This window comes from Hippichthys cyanospilos, chromosome 2, assembly GCF_059441005.1.
Source record: "Hippichthys cyanospilos isolate Australia breed blue-spotted pipefish chromosome 2, RoL_Hcya_1.0, whole genome shotgun sequence".
Taxonomy (NCBI): Eukaryota; Metazoa; Chordata; class Actinopteri; order Syngnathiformes; family Syngnathidae; genus Hippichthys; species Hippichthys cyanospilos.
The window spans coordinates 16,681,956-16,705,485 of NC_142370.1; the positions used below are offsets into that span (position 1 = coordinate 16,681,956).

Here is a 23,530-nt window from a genome sequence, read left to right on the forward strand (position 1 = left end):
AACCGTCTGGTATCCAGCATGTTTTCAAAGCTTCTTTCTCAAACACACCAGATTCAAATATTAGTATCATTTTCAAGCTCCTGCAGAGCTTGCTGATGAGTTTATCTTTCAATCAGGTGTGTTGAGGAGAAAAACATGGAAAACATGCAGGACTGGAGTTTCACATTAAATGGAATAAACCAAGTGCCAACAACTTTGTTAAGATACAGTATTCTTTTTGGCCATGGATTAACACAATTATAGCAAAAAAATAAAAAATAAAAATCAGAACTATAATGTCTTGCTAATAAGTCAAAATTGATACGGGTACCTGAGTAAAAACCTACATTTATATTATGCCAATATTAATTTTGTCAGCAATAGTTGGTCAAGGACATCATTTTAATTATTCAGCTGTTGCTCTCCTAACAGTTGAACTGAATAAAATCTATTGGTTTGTGTTGAATTTGTGTTTCACACTTTAACATAACTATGCAAACAAAGTTCTGTAAAAATACCCCCCAAATTATATTGAAAAAGTTGAAATGAGCTTAATTAAATACTCACCATTGAAGCCAGAGGCATGTCAAACGTAACAAAAACCATCCTGACCCTTCAAATGCATTCATGGGTTGCAGCCCATTCTGGAACCGGCTTTTGTTCTCTTTCAGTTTTCTCGTTTTAAAAACCCCGTTGATTCGTCTACTCTGAGGCTTTCCGAAGAGGAGAATTTTTTTCATGAAAAAAATGCGGAGGCCCAGGCGGCGTTTCAAAACTCCTGGCTGCTTGCATATCATGCGGACACTGGCATGAAGTCATAGCAACTAGGAGGATCCTGCCTCATTGTGTTAGCCAGGAAAGGCAACGGAAGGCAGCAGACCCCTGCCCCCTCACCTCCCATCCAAGAGAAGAGGGGATTTGAATATTTTGAGGCAGAGCTTTAAGGAAATAGTTTGTAATGTTATCATACAAAAGATGATTTGGACTTACACTCGAAATCTTCTTTGTGAGACCCAAAATTACATTTTTACATTGTTGACATTATTTCATTCCATTTGCTTTGAAATATACTTATTTGACCCCTCCATAATCAACAGGTTTTGATCACTTGTCTAAATGCACCTGCATGCATAACCAAGAGCAGGCCTGACGCAAGGCAGTGACGTCCCAAGCCTTCACACAGCCACAAAGCCTCCATTTACAGTAGGAAAGCCGAGGGACCTTCCTGGTTAATGATATTATAGATCGCTCTCAGCCTTATCTTATCATGGTCATTTGAGGCAGTAACCTTGGCCGGGCAAACGGGAAACTCTTTACGTGGGAGAGGACTGTATGGTAATTCTCCTTGATCAAGCAGTTTTGATTAACGACCTATCCCTGAAAGCTTTAAAACACACACTAGACTGGGTGACAAAAATGTCACATGCACAACCAGGAAATGAATGTAACAACACATCCCCCCGCTGTGAACTCAAGCATCACACTGAAAGGGTGACAAACTGTGTACATGGTTTTGGACAAAAAAAATATATTGTTAGCGTGACTGAAACTTGACTTTAGAAGATACATTAAACAATACCACACTTGATCTCACACACACTTTGAATAACTGGAGTAAATGCCATGTAAATATCTATTAGCGATACTTGAATCTGAGCCGCAGAAATTCAGACTTGAAAGTAGACTAGTAGAAGCTGGTAGTCCAGGAAGAAAATCTTTACGTGAATCAAATATATGCTGGTGTAAAAAAAAAACAAAAAAAAAAACAACAACAACTGTGTATGTAAAGCCATTCATTTGTGGTGAGTTCAATGCATGCTAGGTTTTTTGTGTTTTTTTTAGTGTGCAATACAATGCATTGCAGTTACTCGACTGCACATCTATGGTCAACCAAATATTGATAGCTATAACTGAGTGTAGCCCAGCACTGCTAGTTAAAACTAATCGTCATTCATAATAGGTGGTATAAATAGAAGGGGAAGGGCACTGTCAACTGTCGACCCCCCCCCCCCCCCCCCCCCTTGTTTTTTCATTCGAATTTGGGTGAATTTTAAAAAATCGTGATGATAAGTCTACCCCTGACTAGTGGTTGCACAAATAATGACTGTTCAATTATAACACATTGTGCGTATTATTAAAATGCCAAAATTACTCTCCTTTTAGAGGCATTTCTACATCTTATATTGAGTAAATGAGACAAGACTGTGAGGCGATCTACGCATGCATGCCGATGCAATTGGTCGAAATTATGTAGCAACAATAAAATGATTTTTCAAGTTTCAATGCTTTATTTTTTGACACACCTGAATATTAATTTGTCTAAGAGTCATCATAACTATCTGACACACCGAATAGCTCCTCCATTTTATGGTATGAATATAACTCCCGAATGTACTGTACTCCACGATTGTGGAGATGAACAGAATATATTTATATTAATTAAAGAGTACGGGCAAAATACTCAAAGTCCTCCTCTTGGGGCAGGACGTCATCCCCAAAACGGAGAGGGCATTCCACCCTTTTCCAACTGAGGATCATGGCCTAGAATTTGGAGGTGCTGATTTTCATCCCAGCCGCTTCATACTCGGCTGTGAACCACTCCAGTGAGAGTTGGCGGTCATGGCCTGAAGAAGCCAGCAGCACCACATCATCCCCAAATAGCATTTGGAAATGCATTTTCTTAAAAGGGGACTTCAAGTGAAGAGAGTACAACGACAAAAAAGGCAGTCTCATCTATTCTCAAAACAATTGTTCCCATCTTAAAACCTTACTGTGTTGCATTTGTGCAGATCAAGACAATAAGCTTGATCATGTTTCACCGGGGACATGCACATTTGCATTACCCCTGGAGACTATTACTCCATGTCTTCACTCAAATATATGCTGTATTAAAACCCAAGCTAAGCCTATGACATGCACATGTTGCATCTTCTTTATCTTGCGTAAATGTAGATAAGTTTTAAATGACAACCGAGCAAGGCTCAATGCCTCACCTGACAGTCAGTTGCTTGGTTAACCCCCTGCGGTGGTGACTCTGGGATCGCCACTTGAAGAAGGTCCCAGCTGTGCCATGATGACAGGCGGCTAAAGCGCATTATTTAATCACTCATAAAAAACAAAAAAACAAAATAGAATCCCCTGACCAAGTCAGGGCTCAGAATAATAGCAGTAGCACTTTAAAACTGCAACCTAAACTGGCTGCCGCGACCTAATCCTGCAGGTACGAAGTGCAACAAGTCGAACGTCACACCTGTAGTCATCTCCACCTTAGGGTGTCAGGAGATCTCTTTTGTCCTGTAGCACACACACACACACACACACACACACACACACACACACACACACACACACACACACACACGCACTCACACACATATGCTACTCCACCCACAATACTCAATCAGTATATTTTAGACTGCACTAAGTCTGCAGATTCAATTCCGCAACAGAGAATCGAGAAAGTCCTTAAATATTTCAAGGGTACCGCTTGACAAATGTATCCCCCCCCACACTAAAAGATCAGCAAAATACATTTCGAATTTAACAGGCTTTAAAATTTCATTTCAAAAGAACAATCTATCACGTTTTTCACCATTTCTAATTTATAGTTACATTTACAAGACAACAACCCTGAGAAAAAAGGAATGTCTATTTTTTCAATTAAAAAAACTCAATAAATCAGCAGAGAAGTGATGTGATCTAAATCTATTCCCCAAAGGCAAGTGAGTGCAATTTTATCAGCAAAGCCTTAAGTTAATACACAGTATATAGACAAATAATATATTGTCTGTCTGTCTTTTTGTCCAGCTCTCTGTCCCCCTGCCTGCCTGCCAACACTTATAAACGTACAAATATTCTTGATTGTTCAACTAGTGGTTAAATGATGTTAATCCAACAGTTTGACATATACACTACAATGCATTATCCTGTGATGCAACAGGGGGTCTGATGCAACATAGATCAAAAAGAGTTCCTTGGCAACCAAAGTGTTTGTTTGTGTTTATTTGCTGACTAACTTTCCAGACTTGTTGCTACAACTGTCAGAGAAATATTTAACCGTTTATCCTTGCCTAACTCGTCACTGACATCAGCACCTAGTCAACCGCTGCATCATCAACCTCGCCTGTCAAGCAGTTTTAAGAGTGTATGCCTGCATTTCAAATGTTTCCAAAAGGAACAAGTAGTATCAAATACGTATGAAGTTGAGCTTTTACTTTAGTTGTCATTTTACATGGTAGTTTTATAGAGTGCCTTATTATAAAACACATAAAAAAGTCAACTTAACCCTTCTGTTATGTTGTGAGTCAAATTGACACACTATATCTTTTAAAAATTAAAAAAATGTTGAGAAATGAATAGAACAGGAAAAAAGGTTTGGTGTTTGATTAAACTTGAGTGGTAGGTTATTCACTTGTGTGGTAGTTAATTGCCCCTTTTCAGTCCAAAGACTGCCCCTCCCGCAATACAACGGGAGGTAATAGTAAGCCATGTATTCTTCCTCATGGCCAGTAGGAGGGGGACTTGCAGCAAGGGAAGGAGGTGCCTTGCTAATGCCACATTTTTTTTTTTTTTTTTTTTAATCTTATATATTGACAACTAAACAACTAAAAAAAAAAAAAGCAGACTAAACTGCCAAAATTAGGGATATTTACCAACAGTGTTAAATTGGTGATGTTTGCCGCTGGTGGGTCTTTTCATAAGGGAATTTGTATCTCGTTTGCCTTTTGTAAAACAAAATTAAACATATGGAAGACATTGTAAGATGTGATTTTTTTTAATCGAGCCGGCAAGTTAAGCATACAAAAATTATGTAAATCAATACAGTGGTGTAGGTGCGTAGAAAGCGCTATACATGAGTAAATTCCATTTGTGTTGCTACAGTTATACTTAGAACTAGAGGCTAGCTTAACCAAAGTACAAGAGATTTAATGGTAAAGCTAATCTGAAGTGACATGCTGGAAAATGGAAGAGAGGCGTTCATATTCAGGAAATAGAACTCCTGGCCCGTGTGACAAGGGTCATTAGGTCCCATCAACTTGATGACTCAACTGTCTTACTTTCATGCAACCAAGCCCCTCAGAGTGCACCTAAAATCCACATTCCCAGACATCCACGAGGAAAGATAGTCTTTGTATAATGAGGTCATCAACGTAGTCGCAAAGTCAATAAGGCATCATGGGAGTGCAGCAATAGAAGGTGAATTGAGAGAAGGGAGAGAATATGTGTATGTGTGCGATTACTCACCAGTGGATCAGTGCCTTCGCGGCGGCCCAGAGATCCGTGCTCCGCCCTTTCAGTCGCTGGTGTGAGGATGTAGGGGGTCTGACTTCCAGCAGGCTTCATGTTGGGCAAGCTCAATGACCTCATGTCCTTCACGCCCTGCTCCACTTTTAGCTCATCGCCTGGTCGTGCTTAAGGACAAAAGAGGGTTGATATAAAAATGTCTCAAAATCAATTTTATGGATTGGGGGGAAAAAAAGAAGTCTTAACAGCAGTGGTTGCTACCAGCTGTCTTTTCTCCTTCTTGCAACTCAATTTCTGTTGCCATTACATCTCTAAAACATTCATGCAGCAGCATTAAAAAAAAAAAAAAAAATCATATTGAATCACAGATCAAAGATGCTAAGAAACTGCTCATCAATTTTGCTGTCATTGTCCAATACAGCAAATGCTATATATATATATATATATATATATATATATATATATATATATATATATATATATATATATATATATATATATATATATATATATATATATATATATATTTACCTACTCTTTCTGGTTGTTTTGGCTGTTTTACATATTTCTTCACTGGTTTCAGTCCTTTTATCACTGCAGACAATCTTTGTAATAATTACACTGTTGTTCTGCTGCACAGATATAAATGAGACAAATGTGGGCCACCCCTCTTCCTAGCTTTATTCACTTTAAGGAGTTCACTCCTTTTCCGCTTCTAGTAGGAGCAACGGGTGTGAGAGGAAACTGGCCCATACAGATTACCCTTGTCATTGTAAAGGTCAGCTCAGATAAGAGTGCCCTTGTCAAATACACTACTTGGCACTGAATCAAAAGGCTCCTAACTTTCTATGAACAATGTGGTATTGTTGATGCCAGTGTCAAGAATCCTTTTTGGTTCATATATAACAAAGACATCTGCTTTTGAACACAAACAAAATTGAACAGTTTCGGCCGATACTAAAAACTGACCACCCATTTGACATGATGCAACAGTGGTGCCTTTACCTTTGACTTTGAGGTAGTGTCCACCAAATCGATAGGCCTCAAAGTTGAGGGACAGTGGCGTGTTGGACTGATCCAGAAACAAGTCGACACGCGACAGTTCAATGCCATTCCTTTCAAACACTGGACCTAGAACCTCTCTGGAATAAAGAAATGAAAGGAATGTGCTTATTCTCGTGGCTTCTTCCATTTGCATGATCTTTGATTAACTGATATTCATTTCAAATACAGTATGCTGAGTGTGGCATAATCTACTTTAACAGATTGATGAGTAATACATAAAATGTGATCAGTAGTGAAACTCAAGCAAAAAATTCAGACAAATGAAACTCAAAATCATTTTAAAGAGCCTATAACATGATATTTTCTTCTTTTCCATGAGATATGTGCATCTAAATTAGATTAGGCACACTGGCAAATTAATTTTCAAGTTTCATGGTACCGATATTTCTAACCAAGAAGTAAAACGCCCTGTTTTGCAGAGGCCGTGCCTCTTACCGTGTGGCTGCCTTGCCCCCTTCATGACGTAGCACAATGGTGGCTGGCCACAAAATAGGTATCCAGTCATTGTGTCGAGCGCTAACCCTCACAGAACTCGTGACTGATGGAATCTATTCCAACAGCATGAATACGGGGCCAAAAACGGGCATTTTACTGACATTAAAATGCAAAACGGCATCAATACACTGCTCTCACTAACACGCGTTCCTCCTATCACATTAGACCACCCAGTATTCATAATAATAGGTGAATTATTTACTACTGACGCTAATTGTCCAGCTGTGTGCTCCCAAACAGACATATTAGCCACTTGAGCATTTCTACAGTAAAACGTTGGAGCTAGTAAAGAAAATGTTGCCGTTTTCTTGGTCGACTCAGTACAAAATCTCTCCTGCTCAGCTCCGTAACCAAAACGAAACTAAGACATAGATAAGGTCGGTGTGTATTTTACAAATTGTCTCGCTCGAGTCGTTGTAAACACACTTCGAGCTGTTTACCTGCACACGCGGGGCCACTGCGAGAGCGCAGAATCAGCAAGGAATTCTTAGAAATGCGTTAATGAAGCAAAATAACACTTTGGGAGTGGGAAATCAATATAGGACTGTGGCTAAAAGCTCCAAAAAGTTGGCTTTTCATATTATGGCACCTTTAAATCATGTGTGTTGTGGCTAGCATCTCGAACATCAAACTGATCAATAGCACCTCACCTCAGGGTTTTCTTTTTCATAGCAGGTACTATTTCTGTGTTGATGTCCACATTGAGGTCAAACTTGAGACTGAAGCACTCTTTGCTGGGGTCCTAGAGGAGAGTTGGATATAAACACTCATAGTTTACACAGAAGATCCACTGGCTGTGCCAGACTGTTGACATAGTGCATGCTAGCTCTCAGCACCCCCACAAGGCAGCTCCTGTCCATTGTAGCTTTAAGCCTCAAAACAGCTTGGGGCACATCTCCTTGCCTTTTAACTGCCCGCTCAACCATATGGTTGATTTCTTTCCCTCATTTTAGTCTTGGTGGAGTAGTTAAAGAGCTAGCACAGTGCTGGTCGCCAACACGTTGTCTGTGGGCACTATGTCACCCTTAAGGACCACATGAGTTACCCGGAGGCCTGTTCTAAAAACAGCACAACTTGCAAGTGAGCTGTGTCATTAATAAAACACTTTTGTGTCACTATTTTTCTTTCCCAAATTCCACCTGCATGTGTATAGATTTTGTATTAAAATGTCTTTAAAATGAAAACAAAAAAATGTGTTTAACAGACGTAAAGTTAAGGTGAACCCTTCTTGTTCGAAGGTCAGTATTCTGCGCTCGACAAAGCCTATGCGTATGTGGAGAGTAAACTAGCGGGCAGTGAAGTTGGTGAGCGGCGCGCCATTTCCTCGCCCAAAACATTCCAAAAGAAGACAGAAACTTCTCATTTTCAAAGGGAATGGGAGGAAGAATTATTTTTGACAACCGTCAAAATAAACTGCCTGTGTTTAATTTGCAGGGCAACTGTAATGACAGCGAAGCTGCACTATGTTGAGCAACATTTCAGTATGTGTCATCAAAGCATTCTATGGTCAGAGAAGGTGAGTGAGCTAAAGGCAGCTTTGGATGAGCAGCAGTCTTAAAGTCCCAAAAAGCAATCAAAGGCTCAGTTAGAGCTACACATTTTCTGGTAAAGTAGAAAACAATATATTCAGACTGAGAAGTTTTCAAAGAAGCTATCATGATAGTAGCTCAAAATGTCACTCTCTCTGATGTCCAAATGGGGCATCGACGATGGCTAAATGATTGTTGACTATGTTTGATAACTTACTGACCGGGATCTTGACAAGTGCACGTGGTTTAACATCCAGCGCTTCGAGTCTGTGGCACCTATCTGTGTGAGTCTGTATTTTCTAATATGAACTTCAAAAAGACAGAACACGCCTCACTGATGCCCATCTGCAAGATTCACTTAGAGTTACGGTGTCAAGTTGAACACCTGACTATGTTATACTGGTAAAGAACATACAATGCCATTCTTCACACACACACAAAAAAAGAAAAGGTGAATTATGTTAAAAAATGTTGTTTCATTCAAGGCTGCAAACAATTAGTCAATCACCTGGTTGAATCTGAGGAACATTTTATTGTTGTTTGGTTGTGTGACGTGTAAATTGCCCTATACACTCTACTGTACATGAAAATAAAGTGTTGAATATCTCATCAGTTACCGACTCTTTACTGATAGTTAACTATATATATATATATATATATATATATATATATATATATATATATATATATATATGATTTTTTTTTTCCCTTTAATATTTTTTTTTTTTTTTTTTTTGGAGCTGGTGCCCTTCATGACCACCCTGGTTTCATGAAGGTTGGTGACCCCTGTCCTAGCATTATATTGTGCATAAGGGCCCAAATGTGTGCTTGGGTCTCATGAGTTTCATGGTAGTGCATACAGGGAGTTCCCTGTGTCGGAACAATTGCTTACGTCAGTGTGTCTCCTGCGTGTTTTTTTCTTCACAAGCTTCATACCCCCAGTTTTCTTCTCCCTACAAATATGTTAAAAACGTTTCAAGCAAATTTGACTCATAAAATTCCAACATACTATACAGTAAGAGGAGCGTCACGAACCCGCGGTCACTGCTCCCCTCATCTTCTTCTTCGAGGTCGGAGGGGGCGCTGGTGCGTGGGGGGCAGGATCGTGTGGACACGTTCCGAGCCAGGATGGACGCTAACAACAAAGGGGGGAAAAATGCTTACAACATATAGTAAACAACATGTAAAAACAACAATTGCACCAACACTAACTATAATATCAGTCGTACTGTGGAAAATGGTTTTGCAATTTAAAGGCATTTAGTCTATTCTAGTTTTTCTTTGAATAGACTTTTATTGAATTTTAGCAAATTTAGGAGGGACAACTCAAGAAGAATTAATATACATATATATATATATATATATATATATATATATATATATATATATATACATATATATATATACATATACATATATATATATACATATACATATATATATATATACATATATATATACATATATATATATATATACATATATATATACATATATATATATATACATATATATATATATATATATATATACATATATATATACATATATATATATATATATATATATACATATACATATATATATATATATATATATATACATATATACATATATATATATACACATATATACATATATATATATACATATACATATATATATATATACATATATATATATATATATATACATATACATATATATATATATACATATATATATATATATATATATATATACATATACATATATATATATATATACATATATATATATATATATATATATATATATACATATACATATATATATATATATATATACATATACATATATATATATATATACATATACATATATATATATATACATATACATATATATATATATATATACATATACATATATATATATATATATATACATATACATATATATATATATATATATATATATATATATATATATATATATATATATATATATATATATATCTATATCTATATATATATTTATATCTATATATATCTATATTTTTATATATCTATATATATATATATATATATCTATATCTATATCTATATCTATATATATCTATATATCTATATATCTATCTATATATATATATCTATATATATATATATATCTATATATATATCTATATATATATCTATATATATATATATATATATATATATATATATATATATACTGCAAAATTTAATTGTGTGGATATATATATATATATATATATATATATATATATATATATATATATATATCCACACAATTAAATTTTGCCAAGCCCCCCCCCCCCCAGGAAAGAGAAAACTCCCCCACATGACACACTGACTATAAATAAGATTATGATCTATAAAAAGTGTATAAGTATACCAAAACTGTATCCTTTTTAACATTAACAAAAAAAAAAAAAGCAATTTGAGAAACACTGGTCTATTGTAAATCTCAGGTCAAATAGTTGGCTGCATTTTGAGCTTCCCACTATAAGGACTGAGTTAGGGAGGAAGAGTCTGTCCTATTTTGGTCCATGGGGATGGAACGATCTGCATGCCCACTTGAAACTAAGCTCTCTCATACCTTTTGTTCATTTCAAGCATCTCCAAACTTGTCACAAGCTGTTCTTGGAATGAATCGACTGAATTGCTGCTTTTATTTTTCATGTCATTATTATTATTATTATTTCTTTATTCTTTTCTTCATTATTATTATTATTATTATTATTATTATCTTCCTTTTCTTTCTCATAATTACTTTCCTCTTTCTCACCCTTCTGAATTTTTGTCAAATTCTGACCTCACAGGTCATGTCCGCTTTCTTTAAACTCTCCTCCAGGACATCTTTGTCTGGTCAAGTTAATATACTGTATATCTATAGAAAAAAACAAAAAACAAAAAAAAACAAAAACACCAACAGACAAATAGATAGAAAATGTGTGCTACCTTGAGGTTGTAAGTCAAAGCGGGGGTGTCGGTCGAAGTGCATGTTGTCGTTCTTCTCCAAGTGGCGGCGTGAGTCACATGACTCACACAGGTGAAGGGGGCTTTTGCTATTCAGGCCTTGGCAGTCAGGATGGTGGCAAACCTGCAGATCATAAGTATGAACATAGAGAAAGAATGTCAAACCAACAGAAGTCACAGATGAAATATTATAAACACTTCCAGCAAAACCTCAGTTAAAATGACAAAAATTGCCAAGATTTGGACACTCCCACCTTCCCACCATCTGTCTCAGTCTGTCAGATTTCCACCTTTGCGCACAGATCTGAGATTGACTTACCCGTTCACAATCCAAGATGGCCACCTTAGAACTTTAACAGCGAGTGACCACAGACCAACAATGAAGTGGAAGCAGCTTTTTCAGAGTCCAGACAACAGGCAGCAGAAGGCTGCAGGATTAAGGAGATCTGTCTCAGACCAGACAGATCCAACACCCGCAACAACTAACCCTGCGACCTCTTCTCATCCCTCACCTCGAGGGGTTGTGGGCTGATAAGCACCAGGGGGCTCTTGCACGCCTTCGCCGTCATCACACATGCGAGGAAGATACAATGGAGGCCCCGCTAATGTATTTCCTGTCATTGTGCTTTTGTAGGTTCTGTGCGTGTGCGCATGCTCAACCGTCCAGCTTTTACAACAGTGTCATCGGTGACGTTAAGAGGCTTCCTGCAGTTGCCTTGTGCTTTGAGATAACGCCTGCAGTCAATCAGCTCTACAGCAATACATTTAAATAAAATTAAGTCATCCTGAATGCCAAAAATAATTTTGCCTGAGCAGGCCAGTGCAAATTTCATGAATAAATTGGACAAAATCAATAAATTTGTTGTTTTGAATATTATCCACTATTGTTCAATTAACAGTGATCTTTTTACTTTGCTGCTCACATTGCTTTGGGCATCAGAATAAATTCTTTCATATGGAATGGCTACAATGCCAGACAATATCAAGAAAATATCAAACGTAAAATATTCAGTTTAATTTTATTTTTATTAAAAAAAAAGGGGGGGGGTACATGTAACAATTATTAACTTGAATACGATATAGCTTGAATATATTCCCAAATATTACATTTTCACTGAAACATATAATATATCATGAATATACAGAGACAGTGCCAGTTCTGGCGCCATCAACATAACATGGTTCAATGTGGATTGACCGGGCTTAATGCCAAACCCAGGTAAATTTTGGTTTCCTCAGGTGTAAACAAAATAGGAAAATTATGAGTAAAATGTGCAAATGAGGATTAGTCAAGGTAATGCATTAAAATGTATGCAACTGTATACAAACGTATACATTTTGGGTTTTTACATTTTTGATCATTAAAATAGATGCCTAGTTATAGACAACCACAATGTATCCTACAATGTATTATGGCAAAAATAAGAGTAATGAAATATTTGCACCGCAACACCTTAAAGCAGTCTGTAAATCTTATTTTGTGCAGTGTTGACTAATCTATGACTTAGACAGCGAACAAAAAGGGAAAAAAGACATCCCCAAAAGTAATTTCATACCCACAAGTGTGATTCCAGTTAGTACTTTCTAACCGACTGAACAGGAAGTAAGGATATATCACTTCCGGTCAAAGAGGAAGTAGTCCATTCACGTCAAAAAGAAGAAAAGCCTCACCAAGGTAGAGTAAAATTTCATGAGTGCAACACTGTCTCGTATCCATGCTGCCCAAAGCTCCAATTGGCCACCTCACCAGGACGCGAACAGCCTGCCCCTGCCTCATTAATTAATAATCCCCTCCTCTCAGTGTCTAGTCAGGCATAATCACAGCTTGGAGGGAAGAGGAGGGGATGGGGGGATAAAACCGGGGAGAGGAGGACGATGAAGAAAGCCACTGAAAATATGAAGCAATACAAGAAGGGTGGGGAGGAAAAAAAAAGGGGGGAAAAAATTTCCTCCAGAAGCTTTTGAGAAAGCTTTCTTGCCTAATCTTGGGGCCTAATTGGTGCCTGTGCTCTGTCAAAACCATCTGACGGTCCAACAGAGATTAAACAGAGTTGCTCGACCCACCATGAGCCAGAACCTCCTCCTCCCTCCTTCCCTTTCTCGTGGCGATGACCCCTCCCTTCCTCTCCTTTCAAGCCATGCTCACAGGAAGGATCTGACTGAGCTAGACACAGAGCAAAAAAGTTATATTTAGAAGCTACCAGAGAAGCTCTCACTTGAGGCACCCGCGTCTAAAAACAATTTACTCAACTGCACATCACGTCCTTGAGGTGCATTGCATTTCTTTTGTATTTCATTCATTTCAGGGATTGTCTAAAATAAGCGGTGATGAGCAAAGTACATTGTTTAATTGAGTTAAAAGGACCCATGTAAAACTGACTTGAATCAAAGTACTGATCCTAATATCGACTCATAAATACAATAGTAATGGCTCTGAAATTTACTTTATAGTATAATTAAAAAAGGATTTTTTCGCATTTAAGGATCACAACTGTAATTGGTTTCTTCAATGCTGCTAAGAAAAATATTGTCAGTTATGCTCAATAAGGGGCGTCTCGGTGGCAGAGTGGTTAGCCTGTCTGCCTCACAGATGAGAGTCCCGAGTTCAAATTCAGCTTGCTCGGGCATTCCTGTGTGGAGTTTGCATGTTCTGCCCGAGCCCACGTGGGTTCTCTCACGGCACTCCGGCTTTCTACCCCACAGCAAAAACATACATGGCAGGTGTATGGGACATACTTAATTGACCCTAAGGGTGATTGGCTGCGTGGATGGTTGTTTGTCTCAGTGTGCCCTGAGATTGGCTGTTCATTATGAAAAATCTAGAGGGTGTCAAGAAACAGATTGTGATCAATTATTTACAGTCATAGTTAAAGTTATGTTTTTTAAACATGTTATTTTTTTAAATCTCTAATTTGATGTTTTCTGCATGCTGACAAGATCCATTTGGATTCATTGAGCTCCTTGTATGCATGGGAGGGTGGGGGGTGGGGGGGTCAAAGGTCAGGGCGTGGAGTGGACACTGATTGTCATTGTATTTGACATATTTTGATAGGCTCTTGTTGTAGGTGGGAGGGCAAGTGACAAACATTGAAAAATATGTGAAAGTTGTTGGGCTGTTGAGTGGTAAATTTAACTTTTTAAAATTTAACTAACAAAAAAAAAGAAAATAACACATCAACAGCACATTTGAAAAAGCTGGTGATATGCATTGTTTGTGAAAAGCAGCATGCTTACCATAAAAGCAGGTTTAGCGTACCACATAAATGTAAAACACCCAACTGCAACTGCAGCAACAGCTAATGTTAGCAACAAGCATCATTAGATTAAAAAAAAAAAAACAGTTTATAGAAAATGGATTGATAGATCAATTAATGGCAGGCCTTAATTAATTTGTTATTTTCAAAACTGAGCGGCACAGTGGCAGACTGGTCATTTCGTCTGACTCACAGTAACGAGGTCCCGGGTTCAATTCAGGCCTGCTCCGGCCTTCCTGTTTGAAGTTTGCATGTTCTCCCCATGCTCACATGGGTCTTCTCCGGGCACTCGAGTCTCCTTCCAATTTCCAAAAACATGCACGCGAGGTATAATGGACTCTCCAAATTGCCCTTAAGCGTGGCTGTGATGGTGAATGTTTGTTTGTCTCTTTGTGCCCTTCGTATGGCTGGCAACCAGTCCAGAGTGTCCCCTGCCCAAAGACGGCTGGGATAAGCACCTGCAAGCCAGCGTACCAAGTGATGATACGCAGCTATGGAAAATGAAGGGATGGATTTTTAAACGTCTTGACAGCACAAGTAAAATCATTAATATGATCAGTGTTTTCACATAAATGAATATTATTAATTATTCATAAGATATTTTAGCAAATTTCAGAAATGTGCATCAAACTGGTTTTCCTTTGTATTATTCCACACACAAGAAGTACCTGACTTTCAGAAAGGCTGAGGAGCCACGTTCTACAGTGTATATACTCCCAACAAATATAAACCACACACAAAACCTTTCCCTCTCTTGTATCTCGCGTGACATTATGCATGGCAGCGGATAGAAACGTTTTGAGTGACTCTATAGGCATATAAACATGTGCGTGTGTGTCATTAGAGATGACATAGTGCGAGCACATGCAAGTCTGCAAGAAGATAACTTAGGTATATCGAGATGATTCCATTTATCTTCCAAACACCACAAGAGCTATTTCAACATACTGTCGGACATATCTCAAAGAAGCTTGCGTGGCAATTTAACTGTTTTGATTTGTCTTTGCCTGATTTTATTTTATATGTCTATGCGCTACGTAAAAGCTTAGCCTGCAGGACAAAATATGGCCACCTTTTGGGCTACAAGATGACAAAACAAAACTGCTCATTAGACATATCACAGTTCCCGTGCTGTTACTGTATATGTACTTTAAGGTTGTCTTCTTCTGGAACAAAATATTGAGTTGCGTTGCCAACCCTTGCTTTACTGATTGGTTGGTGAACTAAAACCATGGTTGCTTGTGTCAGGAACAAGCTGATAAGCATTTTCTCGACGAACGCAAAGAACAGCACGTCCTGCCAGAGCACACCTTGCACTTATGTAACAGCATGCACCACAGTGTGCATGTTTGTATTTGTCCGGTCCAAGAAGGAGAGGCTGAGGTGGGGGGGATGGGAATGGGGGTACTACGAGCTATACTTCCTGTCACAGTTAAGGCGAGTAGAGCTTCATTTGATTCTCCTCCATTAATGTTTTGATGACGAATGTGGTATATTAAGGGCACATGGACCATGAAATGTGATGTAAATAAGGTACATTAGAGGTACATAGACTATATGAGATGTAGTAAATATTGTACACTAGAGGTAGGCTACATAGAACATTAAATATAATAGACATATGATAAATTAGGTAAAAAAGTCACACAGAGCATTACATTAAGCACAACATGGGGGAATGTTAATATTCCCTGCTATTTGTAACTATGGGCGGAAAGAGTCAATAGTTAAAGGAGAAGTTGACCCCAAAAATTTTAGTCTACGAAAATATGCTCTTTGCTAACCCGAAATATTGTTTTGGAACTGATTTAGTTAACACTTCATTCATTTGTGCTTTGGATGGCTTGATCGTTGTATTTTGGCGCCGCCTCTGGCCGCTGTTTATATTACATTTTGTAGTGAGAAGGATGGCATGGTTTTGAGAGCAGTCAATCGATGACGCACACATTATTTTGTCTCTGTGAAATGTGGCCCACGACTGTCTGTACGATGTTCTTTTTTAGGAAGAATGTTGACGTACTGTATGATAATATGCCCAAAATGAGTTTGTTTGTTGATCCCAACAACTTGTGACTGTGGATTACATGCTAGCTAATATTTGTTGGTATCTTCAGTCCGCAGTAAAAATCTCAAGCGTTGACCGTGGTGATAAAAAGGTTGGAGACTACTGCTCTAAACCACCTGATTCATCTTATCAGCTCATCAGCCAGGTCCACTGAAGCCTGTTAATGGTATATGGAATGGTAAAGTGACTTCCACATATATAGCGCATTTCTACCTTGGGTACTCAAAGCACTTGACACTAACTAGTCATTTACCTCCTGATGATGCAGCATCAGAAGCAATTGGGGGTTTAGTGTTTTGCTCAAGGATCCAGATCATTTGAATCAAGGGTTTCTGTTCTATGCGACCTCCTTAGTCTGAATCATATTACGATTTATACTGTGTTTATGGAATATCATGGCCATTTTACCATTTGCTCTCACCTGAAAATTACATCACAGGTGCTCAGGGCTCAGAATATGTCCAATAATGGCTCCACTGGGGAATGTCACATGACTAAACACAAAAAAACAGTTGAGCCTTTGTTCCCCAGGCCTTTTATATATATATATATATATATATATATAGCTGCTCTGATGGTCTGATATGGATAAAAACAGGTATATTTTGCTGTTGAATTCATATTCCACAAAGGCAATATTAATCAGATTATGGTTTTTAAATAAGTGGGGGAACATAAAACATTATTGTAGATAAAGGTTTTGTGTTGACTTCTCACCTTAAACATCTTTTGTCATTGACTTCTCATTTACATACTGTACAGTATATTGTATGTTATACAGTATGTTAAAAACAAAACCTAAACATCAGATATAGTAATTTTCAGTCACTCTTGAAGTCATCTCACACGTAACACAAAACTGGGAAGATGTTTATTTTTAGTTTATTGAGATGGCTGGTAAATAGGTAGGTAAGAAATAAATAAATAAATAGTTGTGCCAGTAAGTGCATTCTGCTTAAAAAAAACTGCTACACGTATCATTTTTATGGTGACTCCCGATCAGTTGTCCGCTTTCCACTAATAGAGTGCTAGACAGAGACAGAGTGCTAGTGCTATGACAAGGTCAGAAGTAATTTAGAGTTTAGAGTCTATATACTGTATTGGAAATGTCTGTACAAGAAGGGTAAACGGTGCAGGTGAGGAAAAAAAGCGCCAAAGATTTGTAATTGAAATATTCTACTTCGTTAACGATTTTCCCAGAGCTAGGTTATTGCTTGAAGTGGGCATGAGGAGAGACGATGTCCACCTAGATTTTGGTGACAGTTTCTGGCCACGAGATAATGTAATTTTTTTCCAGAATCCTGAGCACATAGAAAAAGGAAAAGGCGTTCTCCCCTCTTCCGGTGTAAAAAAAAACAAAAAACAAAATCTGTCCATGTATTTCTGTTTATTTATTTGATTTTTTATTTTTTTTTAATCTGATTGGATGATTAGCTGTAAGAGTCAAAACTGAAGTGCACAGTCATACATATTATACCTGGAGGTTTTTACCATTTATTATTGCACAAGGCACCATATTTGATAATGCAAAATACCCTGTTCATTAAGCGGTCTGGGTAGGCAAAATCAGATTGGAGAATTTGGCAAATCTGCACTGGTGTCGGACTTTGAGACGGTTTTAATAGAGGAACAAAAAAAACTGACACACCGGACAACCTGGAGTCATTTGCAAGAAGCCCAACTAAGTGTAAACTGTGCCAGTCCTACAACTGATGACTGAGACCTGCAGCGTAGCTTTAGTCTAAGTCAAGTACAATGAATCACATAGAAAAATTTTTTTTTCCACTTTTGTCAAAAGATTCTGGTCCATTTCATCTATAGCAAAAATTGTCAGTAGAGGAGATTAAACTGTGCCAGTTGCTCATCTTCGTCTGCTCATCAGCTGGAAAATGTGTGGATGGCTCACACATGGCCTGACTAGAACAGACACCACATCCATCAGCATGAGTTGTCAGAGCACAACTTTACAGAGTTACTTCATGTCAACATTTGCATGATGAGCCTTTGAGGTGTGTCTGCTCAATGTTACTTTCCACCATTTTTGCCTCCCGAGACTGTCTGCATTGTCCCTTTGGGAGCCAAACACCAGAGAAGGCGGCCCAGTACAAGCATTTTTGGGGCAACCTAAACATTTAAGCATTTGCAGTTCACTGAGCCCCGATCGGTGAGAGAGAGACTGCTGTTCGGCAACGGATTACGAAGATCAAGGAATCGGAGGCAGAGCAAGGCCCCCGCCCATGTCTTATTTATCACAAATAAATAAAACAAGCATGTGTTAAGTACAATACAGCAGAAGAGCCTGAAGAGTACTTATGCAAAATGAATGGCTGCCAGTCTGCATGTCTGCTTTACATTAAACCACTTGATTATGACCACCACATGTGGAGCTGCTCAAAGAGGCACTTGTGTTTGTTCTTCAAGGTGAAACCAAAATGACTTGTCCATCTTTTTAAGTTACGAATACAAACTAACACATCCTGGATGCTGGCCTATCTTCAATTTGCTTGGAACGAATCACGGAAACGGAAAATTATTTGTGACAATATTCTATGGAGGAAGAAACATATTACTTTGTTTGGTTTTATTAGTTATGCTTTTGGTGATACTCTCTCACTTCTATTAGCTTTACAATTTTTTTTAATTTAATTATTTGGCAAATTGAGGTATGTAGCATCTCTGCTGTTAGGTGGAATGAATTCAAGCCACTGGGCTAGTTCTAGGGTTCGGTAGAGTGGCAAGCAAGACACCAGTTTACTCAATTATGTACAGGACAATCAAAAGACACTCAACATAGCAAACATAAATTATAATGTGTGTGTGTGTATATATATATATATATATATATATATATATATATATATATAGGAGCATGTTTCTCATCAGTGAATATTTTTTTTCCTATTTCCATTCAATATTTATTTTTCCATATTTGTTGCTGAATGCTGTTGAATTCTTGTGGAACTGCTTAAAAGTAAACACAGGCAGTAGAAGAAAGCAACTCAGATTTCTTCTAAAATATGCCTGCAGTGTCAATTTTTTCGATTAATTCAAATTTATGATACGGAAAATTTCCTCCTCTGTATGCTGTGGCACATTTAGCCCTCTTGAGCTTCCGTAGCTTCCACACTCCTCGTTTCCTTCACACTCAGGCCAAACATAAGACTAGCGCAACATGGCTGCGGTTAAAGAAAGCGAACCGTTTGTTTCTGAAGGACAGGAGTTGTATCGTAAGTGGTTTGGAAGTCATTTGGGTTTGTGTGGAACGAGTGCAGCGGCAACATTGGTTTGAAGCCCATTACAACAAAATGCAACAGTGCAACAAACTTATTTTGGGAACTACACAGAGGCACCCACACAAGTTATGTAAAATGTCAAGAAAAAGACCGAAACCTCAAAGCAATAAATTCCAGCTAAAAATCAGCTTTCTGTGGAGGAGTCCTTTACACAATTTCCCCTTACAAACCAGTTAAAGGATCACAGTGAAAAGTGTAAGAAATAGGAAATGTGCTTATGTTACTTTGTATTAGTACCTGTAAATAAATAAAACAAATAAGAATTGAAACATACGATGGTTTTAACTTTTTTTCTTTCCAGTTTGGCTAAAGTGAAAAAGTTCAGTTTTATGTTTTAATTTTTTTTGGGGTGGGGGGGTTAGGGATTTTTCCCACTTTCGGAGAAAATACCCTCACAGGGCACAGATCATGCTACTGTAGGAAGGTAAGTGAGAGCCAGTGTGAATAAAAAAGGGGAAATATGTTTTTGCCGCTGCTAATACTACAACGGATCTTCTTCAAAGCAACAATTTGTGCGTGGGACTCCATTGCACTTTTATGGTTCATTTTGAGTGGTGTTCTCTCAATGCACTGTTGCAAATATTCTGTGTTGCATTTTAATTTCTCTCTTAATTTTCTCGCTCTTGGGCAAGGTGTAAGTAATGTGCATTGGCACAGCTGTGTGATTGTAGTGGAAGAACTCAAAATGTTCACTTATTTTCAATAAATAGTTGAAATCGTGACCACCTTGTTGGCTTTCTTGTTTTAAACTACGATTTCTAATTCAGCGTACAATCTTGTTAAAGCTTGCCTGTTCTTGGTGGACTTAATAAAACTAACACGTCTTCTAGGAGTGTTGAATTCTTCACAGATTGCCTGGCCAATCAATTGAGAACAGTACTACTTTTTTTTTTTGTCACTGCGGAGGAAGTTCTCTGACTTTCACACACAAGCGGGTGAAGGACACTGGCAAGAAGGAAAGACAGCTTTTGAATCCTCTTACCTTTTGTAATATATTGGAATTTCAAGTGTAAACTTCTATCTACTCATGTTTGGTCTGCTACTTGCTTCACTCTAGTTAGATGTCAGAGTGCCCACTTTGAGGGAAACTGCAGCTAATCATGATCCCGACTACATACAGCCAAAACATGAAAACGACAAGGGATAACGGTACAGTTACTGTATAAGGTATAATAATTTCAGATTTAAGTAAATGTGTACTGCAGTGCTATTTGTGTTAAAAATGTAAAGTCTAAGTACTTTTCACATTGTACAAACATACACGTGCATAAAAATTCATGGTGGGGGGGGTGACACTACTTTGCCTTTTTCAATTGTCGTGGAAGGGTTTCGGTCCCCATTAACTGCGAAAAACGAGGAATTATTGCACAACAAAATTAGCGGCACCTTATCTAAACTTTTGTTTGTTTCCTAAGTGACACAAGTTGTCATGTTTATTTTTAACAAAGTTGAAGAAAAGTTTTAGGTTTGCACTTCATCAAACCTATACTCGATGCTGCCCAATGCACATAATCACTGAGTAAGAAGGGTTAGAAATTTGAATCAGTGAAATCAAATTTTACCTAATGCACACCTGCCAATCAAAAGATAATTTCGGCCTAATTAACCAAGTACATGAAAAGAAAGTTAAAAAGGTGACAGTTCATAAAGTGCAACGCATGTAAAGATGTCTAAGATCAGGTGATTTGGAGCCCAAATCCTCTTTACTGACTAAAGAGAAATTATCGACTTGCTCTAAAGCAGGGGTCACCAACCGTTTGGCAATGGACAGCACGTCTTGGTTACTGATTAACGCAAAGATGACATTGCTACATATGAAATAACAAATTTGTGCAACTTCCTTTTAAATGATATGACTGCTTAAGGGATACTTAACATATTTAAACATTCTATAAATTAGCTTCATTTCTTTAAGTACGGTAGTTGTATAATTCAAAATAACCTGAATCCAGGCATATTTTTTTAAAGTAGTTTGAACATGTACTTAAAAATGTATCTGGGTCCAGATTATTTTATGATACAACCAATTAAAGAAAGTGAAACTAGCCTGAAGTCAAGCAAGCCTGCGACCCTTGTGAGGATAAGTAGCTAAAGAAGATGGAATGGATAGGTTTTTTTCTGAATGCAGCATCCTCATTGTACTAAATAAAGAACAAACAAACAAAAAATTGTTGAAAACACACAGTAAAATTGCTCAACATGCTATGATGATTCATAATTCAAAGTATCCTCAACCATAGCAACAACTTCTATTGACTTCTATTGAAACACATTGTTAAAAAAATGCATAATCTCATAAAATAAAAAATAAAAACATCTTTAGTTCACTGGACCATTGACCGATTATAGCTGTGTGTCTCATTAGTCCTTGTTTGGACAAAACTGCAATTTAAAAAAAACCAAAAAACAATCAAACAAAAATGATTCAACAAGTGATGCTCATACTCATACTAGTATTCCTAGTAAGTACTGTACTTGTGAGTCATTGTCTGAAAAGAGTTAAAGTCCTGCTTTCCAGCCATCATATGCTTAAGTGACGAATGATGAGAGAAAAGTAGAATTTCCGAGATTGGGAAATGGAAAACTTTGCTTTCAAAACAACAGCAAAAAGGTTCATAGGAACCATTAGATACATAACGTAACACAGCAGTGACCTATTTTCGAAAGGGCAGATGATACAGTTGGGTGCTTTATGTTAAAAAAAAAAAAAAAGAAAAAAAACATGGTGGTGTGGTTAAAGTATAAAAAATTGGAGTATAAAATGTGATAGGAAAATGGAATAAACATTAATATGACACTTTTAAAATCACAAGTACAAAGTGATGGATTGCACAAATGATGAAAGCTTGTGTTGCTATGGTAACAATGATTGATTGCACAAATGATGAAAGCATGTGTTGCTATGGTAACACTGACGTATGTGCTTCATTTCTTCCACAATCCAATGTTTGGGTTAGTCATTAAAAAATATTACTCAATTTAGTTCCTAGGAAGTAAATGAGTCCTCTTCACATTCTAGCTCAATTTATTTAGGACACACCGGGTATGGATAGACAAAACTTGCCAGCTTTCTGATACCTTAGCTATATTGAAATGAGTAGCCCCAAAAAAGAAACAGCTATTATTTTTGCATAGTAATAATTCCTGTGGTACAGCATTGTGATGCATTCTTAAAGGGTTCACTGAGTTAAAGTCTGATTATGTGACTCAAATTATGGACGTATAGTGGAATAAACAGAAAACATAAAAAAAAAAAATCAACACATCTATACATCTCCACGACACATCAACATTTGCAGCCTTTGAAAAAAGAAAAAAAAGAAAAAAATCACCAGAGAATCATCTTTGATCAAAATGATAACATCTGACTGTTCCCAGACATATCTGCAGGAAGCACTGCAACACTTTTGTAATGAACCCCGAAAACACACCATGGCAAAAAAATCTGTTTCAACTTGCAGCAATCTTTTCCCCTCAAAAATCTTTTTCCTCCACTTCCATAGTTCTGACATCAGACGGTTTCTAGTTCCACAACTTCCTCTTTACTCTGGCGGCATATTAATGTTTAGTTAGAATGTGTGTGTTTCCCCAACCCCTTTATCTTAATACACTTGTCATTTATCAA

General features: G+C 37.4%; 1 protein-coding gene across 1 annotated transcript in view; it reads right to left on the minus strand.

Annotated features, from left to right (window-relative positions):
- The window catches only part of plekhg5b (pleckstrin homology domain containing, family G (with RhoGef domain) member 5b), a 48,496-nt gene that overhangs the window by 10,951 nt on the left and 14,015 nt on the right, over positions 1-23,530 (minus strand). Inside the window, 6 exon segments of the mRNA XM_088406875.1 lie at positions 5,224-5,390; positions 6,229-6,365; positions 7,434-7,525; positions 9,205-9,265; positions 9,348-9,447; positions 11,276-11,417. Coding sequence (XP_088263001.1) covers positions 5,224-5,390; positions 6,229-6,365; positions 7,434-7,525; positions 9,205-9,265; positions 9,348-9,447; positions 11,276-11,417 — 699 coding nt within the window.